The 10261-nt window shown below is 44.5% G+C and overlaps 1 protein-coding gene and 1 pseudogene across 1 annotated transcript; both read left to right on the forward strand.

Annotated features, from left to right (window-relative positions):
- The first annotated feature begins 434 nt into the window (after positions 1-434).
- LOC100476064 lies at positions 435-2986 on the forward strand (annotated as a pseudogene).
- Positions 2987-8307: 5321 nt separating this feature from the next.
- ANXA2R (annexin A2 receptor) lies at positions 8308-8707 on the forward strand. Its single transcript, XM_034655666.1, is given in 2 exon segments — positions 8308-8330; positions 8332-8707. Coding segments are annotated over 2 exon segments (399 nt in total).
- The last annotated feature ends 1554 nt before the right edge of the window (positions 8708-10261 follow it).

Here is a 10261-nt window from a genome sequence, read left to right on the forward strand (position 1 = left end):
ACTTCATCCACATGTGCCACAATCTTAAAATACAATATAAAGAAGGCTTCGTATTACTTATTTGACAATAGATTCCATGAAATCTACATATCAAATAAGCGTAACTTAACAAAAACTTTACATTTATTTACATTTCAAATAAGCCTAGTTTAACAAATACTTTGAAATATTGCATGTCAAAAAGACTTCACAATTTGACTTTGGGGAGTTTGTAAAAAATATTTTTAAAAAGGTTTCAAAGAGCTTGTCTAAATAGGACCACAGATTATGATGAAACTTAAAATTTAAAAGGTAAATAAACTTGGGAAGTGTAGCCAGTCAGCGGAGGGAGGCAGTGGTGGTGGGAGAGGTTTGGCGGTTGATGGTGGTATAGGCTCAGAAGCCTCTCTAAGGCTCCCTCTGTCCCGGAGCCCTTCGAAGGATTCATAGTGACATCCCTTCAAGAAGTCCCCTTATAGGCTTCCAACTTTGCCCATGTCATCTTTCAAAATGTGGCTGAGAATTATCTTCCTAATGCACACCTGGAATGTCATTACACCTCAACTCCATATAACCATCCACATTCAAAAGATTGGGTTGGTATACTCAAGGTTGGATGGAGTACTGCTTGTGATTTTTATACAATTTTATGGTCTCCTATGCCTGAACACATCGTAGAAGGATCAACAGTTAATTGTGTATTAGCCTTTCAAGGATATTACCTTCCAAATGATGATGGAGAATTTTATCAGTTCTCTTATGTTACCCATAAGGGTGAAATTCATGGAACAAATACACCTTTCCAGTTTCAAGCTTCTCCAGTTGAAGAGTTACTTACTATGGAAGATGAAGGAAATTCAGACATGTTGGTAACCAAAAAGCTGGCCTTCTTGAGTTGATAATTGAGAAAACCATGAAAGAAAAAGAACTATTAAAGATAATTTTTGTTCTGGAAAAAGAAATGACACAACTTTGAGAACAAGTTGGGAGAATGGAAAGAGAACTTAACCATCAGAAAGAAAGATATGACCAACTGCAAGCAGAACAAAAGGGTGTTGTTGAAGTATCACAAAATGAAAAATGGAAAATGAAGAATTTAAGAAGAGATACAATGATGCTACATCCAAAGCTCTCCAGTTTGAGGGAGGTATTGTGTCAGTGACACATAAAGCAATTGAAAAAGAAACTGAATTAAGACAGTTTGAAGGACAAACTCAGTTAGGCACAATCTGAAAGAGAACTGGAATGTCAGTTGAAGATGGAAAAGGATGAGAAAGAACTTCATAAGGTACTTTTGAAGAACACTGAAATAGAAAATACCAAGCTTGTGTCAGAGGTCCAGACTTTAAAGAATCTAAAGATAACACGATTACTCAGGGGCACCAGACTGGCTCAGTCGGGGAGCATATGCCTCTTGATCTTGGGGTTGTGAGTTCAAGCCCCATGCTGAGTGTAGCGTTCCTTAAATAAACTTAAAAAAAAGAAGAAGAAAAGAAAGCATGATTACTCATTTCAAAGAAGAGATTGGCAGGCTGTATTTCCCCTTGGCTGAAAAGGAAAATCTGCAAAGGGCTTTCTTGTTTACAACCTCAAGTATGGAAGATACTTTTTTTTTTTTTAAAGGAGCAACTTCATAAGCAGAGGAACAGGTTCAGGCAACTCGGCAAGAAGTTGTTTTTCTGGCCAAAGAACTTAGTGATGCTGTAAATATGCAAGACAAAACAATGGCAGATCTGCATACGCACTCTTGGAAAAAAGCTGATGCAGTGGCAGAACTTAAACTAAATGCTGTGGGGAAAAAAAGGCCAGGAAAAGACTGATATATGGGAACGTGAACTGAGAAGACAAGTTGAAGATTTGAAACTTTCTCTTCAAATGGCAGCAGGATCATTATAAAGAAAAGGAATGCCAGAAGCTCCAAAAACAAAAAAATAAACTTTTAGACCAATCAGCCAATAGCAACAGTGTCTTCACAAGGAAAACTGGGAATCAGCAAAAAAGTGAATGATGTCTCCATAAACACAGACCCAGCTACCGCTGGCTCTACTATCCATATACAGCCACCACCGTCTGCAGACGATTCTGACATTGTAACAAAGGGGCAAGTCTGTGAAGTGAGCAAAGAAATTGCTGACAAAACAGAAAAATATAATAAAGGTAAACAACTCTTGCAGGATGAGAAAACAAAAGTCAACGAAAATGCTGATGAACTTGCAAACATGGAGCTGAAATGGAAAGAGCAAGTGAAGACGGCTGGAAATGTAACCCCAGCACTAGCTGAGGTAGAGGACAATTACAAACTTCAGCTGGCAGAGAAAGACAAAGATAAATGGTCTAACTTCACAATTGGAAAACTTCTCCAGAGAGAAGGAAACTACAAGGAGTCTAGAAAATCAAGCAGTAAGGAAAATGGAAGGTCAGAATTCCCAGAGTCCCCAGAAGATCTCACGGTGTCTCAACACCTGCTCAGAGCAAAATGGTCATGTCGCTGCAGTGTGGAAGTAGACAGCCAGTGCTGCAGTATGGTCATCTGTATGCAACACAGAAAACCAGAGACAGAGCAGATGGTGCTTTTTACCCAGATGAAATCCAAAGGTCACCTGTGAGAGTACCTTCTTGGGGACTGCAAGATCATGTTGGCTGCAGCCAGCCTGGTGGAAACCTTAGTGGGCCCAATGGTTTAGAAGACCCGAGGATAGTAAAGAAGATGAGAACGTGCCCACTGCTCCCGATCCTCCAAGTCAGCATTGACGTGGGCACAGAACAGGCTTGTGCTTTGATCCCAGCTTTGACGTTCACAAGAAGTGGCTCCTCTGTGAATTAATGTTCCCTCTCAACTACGATCAGAACTCGACTTTGAAGAACATGTTGAAGGTCACTGGAAGGTGCGCCCGATGTGCAGGCAGCAGTTCCCTCCTATGAACAACAGGGCTCTCAAAGGCATATGCAGACCCATTTTGATCAGAATGCTTTAAATTTTGACCAATTACTTTTTATTATGAGTTAGTAATACAGTTTAGCAATTTAAAAAAATCACCTCAAATAGACCACTACGGAGACTACAACGTATCACTTCCATGCACCCTCTACCACACTTTTCTGAATAAGAGCTACTTTTGAGTTTTGTGTTCCTAGGGTCAGGGTGAATCATTGGTTTATCACTAAATAGAATTGTAATCTCCATTAATCTTACCAGTTTAAGAAAAAAGTTTTTCTGTGTTTGAATCCTTATTTATTCCCCAGTTTGCAAAACTATGTGAATAAAGGAAATGGCTTATTTCAATGTTACCACATTGAAAATATATGTATGTAGAGTGTTGTTATTTAGCAGAATATTTACAAGTTTCTGTTGACCTTCTTGAGTAGGACTACTAAATATTATGTAATAAAAAAAGTTTATCATAAAAAAGTAAAGAAACGTTACACAATCTGTTATCAAAAACATACCCCAAATCCAAGAAAACTGTCCTTTTAACAGAGAAAAAAATCCAAATTCTAATTTTGCACCAGGTTACTTTTGATATTAAAATTCATTTTTAAGTGAATGAATTTTAATCTTAGCCAGTTTGACCACACATTAAAATTCCTTTTCATACATTCCTTTTCTATAATCCTTCTACAACTTTCTTTTCTACATTCCAATTTTGTCCTGTTTTTCTTCTTTAAACAATCAGCCTCACTTTAAGACAAAATTACTTTCTTTTCTCTTAAGAAAAAACACCCTCCATTCTTCACACCTTGTCTTACTGAAAACACCTACTACATTTCTGGCATATGAAGATGCTTCCCTTATTATTTCCAGTAGCTTTGATTATATATATATTATTAAGAATTCTTAACCCATAGAAACCTTAACTTCTAGGGAAAACTAAGAAGTAAGTAATTGTGAACTGAGTGTTATACCAGCATTCTTTAAATTTGCAAATTTATAAGTACATTACATAATTTCTTTTTTTTTTTTTTTTAGAGGGGGGGGGGGGGGCAGGGGGNAGAGGGAGAGAAAGAATCTTAAGCAGGCTCCATGCCCAGCACAGAGCCTCAAGACCCTGAGATCATGACCTGAGTTGAGATCAAAAGTCAGACGCTTAACTGACTGAGCCACCCAGGCACCTCTACATTTCATAATTTCTAGAAGCATATGCCTTTTTCAGTTTTCCTACAGAGGAGCAACACAGCCAATATCTTTTAGTGTTTCTGCAATGAGAGGACCAGATGATACCTAGAAACTTGACAGATAAAACTGGGCCTGCATAAATGTGGGGTGTAAATGTGACTGTGAGGGTGTGCAAATCTGCCTATACTGGCTCCTCAGAAGGAATAATGTCATAATGTCCCTCAGCAGAATGTCATCAATATAAAGCCAAAATGGCACCTTTCCAACTGTAAAGTATTTAAATCTTATAAAACCTGATAGCAGAGATTATGTGCATTTGCAGGACTGTTTAAATATCCCATTGGGAACTGAGTAAATGTATATTGAGTCCCTTCAAAAGTGAAAGAAAATTGGGCCTGGGATTCCTACACAGTGGGAACAAAATAGAACATACTAGCTAGGTCAGTGACTGTGGAGGATGTTCTTTGGGCCTGTTGTGTGTCCTCAATCGGTTCTATAATATCAGGAATTGGAGCCTTAATCAGGGAACCTGAGCAGTGAGGTTTGAATAGATAGTCAATGGTGAGATGCCAGGCGTTAGTGACTGGCTTAAGTACTGGCCAAATGGGGCTATTGACAAGGGAGCTTTTGGGCTAATGACTCTTGTCTGAAGCATATCTTTAATGACAGGGCATAGGCCTTCAGTGCTCTGTTTAAGCCATATTAGGGAGTGTTCACCATCCTTACTGGAGAGGGGGAGTCACAAGCATCCCTTTGGCAGTCCCACTAAGAAGTACAAGAGCTGGGCCTTATTCCATGGGGCACTGGCATCTTGTCAATGCATCCATGACTATAGTAAGGAAAGAAGGGGGGGGAGGACACCACCAGAGGACGCCATGTAAGTGAATGGTTCAATAGTTACATCCCAATGGGTCTGCACAACTTTGATTGTTTTATCAGCAATGCCCTATAAGTAGAAGGACTTTCCGTTTGGGATTTGAAAGGGATTTCCTGGAATGACAGTGACTTGGGCCCTGCTATCTAATAGGGGATAAAAGACTGAAATTTTATTGTCCCAATGGACTATGAGAGTGGCATAGGAATGATTGTCCTAGAAAGGTGGGACAAGTTCCAGGGAGCCGCCAATTCCTTGGTTAGGGGCTTGAGTGGCTACCAGTCCATGTGGTTAGGGAAGGGGGCAGAGGGAGTAGTGGAATCAGGCTAAGGGGAGGTCGGAGGAGTTAGAGGGCTATTACGTGGCCAGGGATGGCCAGCCAGCAGAAGGGGGCTGTGGCTGGCAGAATGCTAGTTCAGAACCTGGAGTTTAGAAACTGGTTGTCCAGAGATGAAGTGGCCAGGAACCCTGAGTCTTCACAACTCCCAGTAGGGGTTTGCCTATGTATTCCCATAAAGGGAAAAGTTAGATGAGCCCAATGGTACTGAGAAGGGAGTAGGGAACTCTCTCCCTTGAGGAAAATTTGTTCCAAGGAAAACCTCCTGGCTTGGCATTAAAAAAAAAAAAAAAAATTTTTCCTTATACCCGACGGGATTGATTAGGGAACGGAGAGTGGGAGCTTTCAGGCGGTTTATGGGCTGCAGGACAACCAGTTGAACTAAGGGATTTCCACTGACAACGCAACTCCTTGTGAGTGCCCCTGATAACTGCAGGGAGCACAGTTGATCCGGAAAGGGGATGTTGATCTTTGGCTCCACCGCAGCCCTTTGGTGGGCGGGCGCAGGGCGTGTCCCAGAGCCTTTCCTTCAAGGGGGCCACGGGTCCCTCCCGCAGCTCCTTGTGGGATCCAAGCCGCGATTTCTCTTTATCACAAATGCTGGGAGCAGCGGGTCCAGCGGCGGGTTGGTGGCGGCACAGCTCCCTTCCCGGAGCCCGAGGCCTTCCGCACTTGCAACGCTCTGCGCTCCCTGCGGCCCCTTGTTGGTCCCAGCTCCGTTTGGTGCCCCTTGTTGGCGTGTGTCAGCCTCGGCTCCACGACTTGCACGGGTGGACCGTGCGCCCTCCCACTTTCTGGCAAGCAGAGCCTGGCTGGCGCTCTCCCGGTAGCACTGGAGGCGCAGAGCTGGGTGTGTTTCTTTGGCGTCGCCCCTCTTTTGCTCAGCAGGGGGTTCCGCTGGGGGTCCCAGTGGAGCCCGGAAGCCGGGGCGGGGGGGCGGGTTCCGGGGGCGGGAGCAGCATCTGAGCCACAGCGCTGTCCTGCACCCCGAGGCCTGTTTCTCATCACCACGTTCACTAGCAGCGCCCACCAGGCAGTTCTGGATCTAGGTGCCACTAATTGCCCCAGAGCAAGGTTCAGGGTCGCGGGGTGCCATCCCTTCCTCTGTCCCAGGATGGCTAGGGCCGGGCCTTCCCCTTAGCACTTTGGCCAGTAGCTCCGAGCCGCCGACCTGTCACCGCCCGGATTTGTGCCCCAGGTCTGCCGCAGCGCCGCGCATTTGTCACAGCCGGACTGTTCTCAGCGACCGCACTGTTGAATTCGCAACGCGGCTGTTTCTCGGGGGCAACCCCGCTAGTTTCGCCCACTTTGCATTTCTCTAGTCACGCCCATCTGGCCATTTCCAAGGTGCAGTTTCCCTATTTTCTCCGACCATAAGGTGTCTTGGCGGCGGCACGGCGGCCAGGGACCAGCCCCGCCACCTCTACTGGTCCCTTTGCTGTAGAGACTGGCCGCGCTCTCTCTTTCCCAGCGACCACAGCGACGGTAGGTCGCCTCCCTCCTGACATTAGAACAATTACACTCCGTCTCAGAAGCTCGAGATTCCGCGGTCACCATCCATTTCTTGCTTTTTAGCAGATTTTGATTTAGCGGTGCGTGGGATTTCTTTGTGGTAGCAAGTCCGGTGTAGTCCGCCCAAGATTTCCACCGCTTGTACCAGTCCCGGAACCGCGGCAAGGAAATTTCCCAGACGCACCAGACCAGGCTTTCGGCGATCAAGGGCTTAGCCCTGCGGGACTCCTTACTAAGAGGAAGTCCACGTGGACTCCTGGCAAATCAGTATTTAATCCTGCCTTGGAGATTTCTTACTGCGACCAAATCCCGGTTTAGCGATTTCTTAGCGCAACGTGAGGCGCTTTCGTTGAGCCAAAGTTTTCCAGTCCTTCTAAGTCCGAATAAACCCATGCCTGGGATATCTAAGATCCGGGGAATTCAATTCCAGACGGAACATATCCAGATTTTCCAGGAAACTGTACCTGTTTATCAGGCCTGTCATTTCTCAACCGTAGCAAATTGTGGTTTGGAGACAAATATGCTTGATATTAGGTCCGATGGAAGTAGGAGTCTATTGGCAAAACTGAGTTTTTTTGGTGGCATTTAGTTGTTTTCCCTTTTGTGCTTTGTTTTGTTCTGTTTTGTTTACAATAAGAAGTCCGCCTGAGCTATGCTTTTCATTACTAAGTCCAAGAGAAGTCCACTTCAACAGACTACAGAAATTTCTTATTCTTGGGAATTTTAGGAAATTCAGAGTTAGCTGCTATCGATTGTCAGCCTCACAGAAGTCGATGTATGTTTGCTAAAGCCATTTTTGATTTGGAGTAACTCTGGGGTATTCTGCCTGAGCTGTGGTTGCATCAAGTTCCTTAGAAGGTGATGCGTACTGGCAAAAGCGATTTTTCAGTCATACCAATGATGGATTCACCTCTTCAAAGTCGGTATAAACTGGGGGAAATAATAATGTCTTCATCATAGCAACTTCTGTAAATCTAGATCTAGCTGCGTTTCTTTTTATTATGGCACCAAAGTTGGTCTACATAGGCAAAAATGATTTCTTAATGATAGTGAGTTAGGCCTTAGGAAACATGAGGTCAGCCAATCATTTGTTAATATGAAAGTCTGTAAAATAGGTATATACTTCTGAAAACAGTTTCTTCATCATTTATCCTCTTCATGCCCTTATTATCCTGTGTTTTCTTTGTTGGGTTAGTTTCTGTACGGTATGCTTATTTTTCCCGTTTCATTTCGGTTTGTTTTCTTTCTGCTTTGTTTTGGTAATGGAACTATGATCTCCTGCTTGAGTTCTGGGTGTGCTCTACAATGTTACCCTGTTTCGTTTTTTCTACTGATTTGTTGCCACTGAGTTTCATGACTTCTACCTTGCCTCCGCCCACAAGCCCAGGAGAGCACAAATACCCAGACTGTGTGTGGTACTGCTGCACGCAGGCTTTGCCAACTTATTCTGGTGCAAAGCTTGAGTCCTCCGGATCAGAGGCCTCCTCTGCGATGGAGCAGCGTTTTCTGGGCTGCGAAAGGGGCTTGGGATTCCACTGAGGTGGCACCAGAGCCCCAGCCTCCATCTATGCTGTGCTCAGAAGATTGTGGGCCTCACCCACTCCCTTTCTATCCTGTGCTGGGAGAGTTCCCAGGTCAGGGCGGTGGTTTGGATTCAGGACTGCTTTCCAGTCCTTGTTAGCGGCTTCGCTGGGTCTACCTGCAAAACGAAGTCTGTCCCAGAGCCCAGAGCACCTTGGAACCAACAGGGGCTCTGCCCACTGCGGGCCTCTGGCCTGGGACACAGATGAAGCCAGAGGCAGCTGCAGGAGAGGTGGACCCTGCAGAGGAACCCGAGCCACTCACCCACCGGCAGCTTTCCTCCACCAGGACGCCCTGCCTGGCCACATAGGGCTGGACAGGGAGACCTGACAGTGAGCATCCTTCAGAGCAGGGGCACAGCAGGCCTCCCCTCCTTGCCTGGGGGAGCCACATCCGGGTGTTCTCGGGCTGCCTGGAGTGGATTGGTCGCACCGTGTCCACCATGAGTTGCAGCTGCTGCCCCTGCATCTTTGGGTCTAAGGATCCCTGAGATTGGGGCAGGAGCCCTTTTCTAGCTTCCCTCAGGAAGGGATTCTCATTTGTGAAGCTTGCAAAATAAAAAAGTATTAAGATGTGGCTTCAGGTTTCAATGTCTAGTTCTGCTTCTTGGGCTCTGCTCCTTTTCCTTACAGGTCACTGATGACACTCAGGTTCCTTACATAGTCCACATCAAAAAGTAGGACTTAGCTTTGTTTCTGTTTCTTCACTTCCTAGAAGTCGGTGTATACATAGGCAATCCCGGGAAATCCCAGTTGAGCTTTGTTTATATTTAACACCTCAGTGGAAGTCATTGTATGATGGTGAACAGGATATCTTTCTGCTAGCAATATGATAAAAACTACCACATGGACTTGTTCGTTTTTCTTCATATTCAAGAAGTCGGTGTACAGTGGGGAAAAACGATTTCTTTCTCCTCACAAGTTCTGGGACATTACGATTTAACTTTGTTTGTATGTGCCACCTCGGTGGAAGTCGTTTTATGATCATGAACACGATATCGTTCTGCTTGCAGTATCATACAAATTACCACATGGACTGGTTCATTTTCTTCACATTCAAGAAGTCGGTATACAGTGGGGAAAAACGATTTCCTTCTCCTCACAAGTTGTGGGATACCATGATTTAACTTCATATGTGCCACCTCAGTGGAAGTCGTTTTATGATCCTGAACACGATATCTTCTTGCTAGCAATATGATAAAAATTACCACATGGACTTGTTTTCTTCGCCCTCAGAAAGTTGGTGTACAGTGGGGGAAAACGATTTCTTTCTCCACACAAGTTCTGGGATATTATGATTTAACTCTGTTTATTTTGCCACCTCAGTGGAATTCGTTTTATGATTGTGAACATGATATCTTTCTGCTTGCAGTATCATACAAATTACCACATGGACTTGTTCATTTTTCTTCACATTCAAGAAGTTGGTATACAGTGGGGAAAAATGATTTCTTTCTCCTCACAAGTTCTGGGATATTACGATGAAACTTTGTGTGTGTGTGTGTTTTTTTTTTTAAGATTTTGTTTATTTATGTGACAGAGAGACAGCCAGCGAGGGAGGGAACACAGCACGGGAGTGGGAGAGGAAGAAGCAGGCTCATAGCCAAGTAGCCTGATGTGGGACTCGATCCCGGAACGCCAGGATCATGCCCTGAGCCGAAGGCAGACGCTTAACGACTGCGCTACCCAGGCGCCCTGAAACTTTGTTTCTATGTGCCACCTCAGTGGAAGTCGTTTTATGATCGTGAACACGATATCTTCTTGCTAGCAATATGATAAAAATTACCATGTGGACTTGTTTTCTTCACAGTCAAAAAGTCGGTGTATAGTGAGGAAAACGATTTCTTTCTCCTCACAAGTTCTGG

The sequence above is a fragment of the Ailuropoda melanoleuca genome, chromosome 3 (assembly GCF_002007445.2).
Source record: "Ailuropoda melanoleuca isolate Jingjing chromosome 3, ASM200744v2, whole genome shotgun sequence".
NCBI classification, from domain to species: Eukaryota; Metazoa; Chordata; class Mammalia; order Carnivora; family Ursidae; genus Ailuropoda; species Ailuropoda melanoleuca.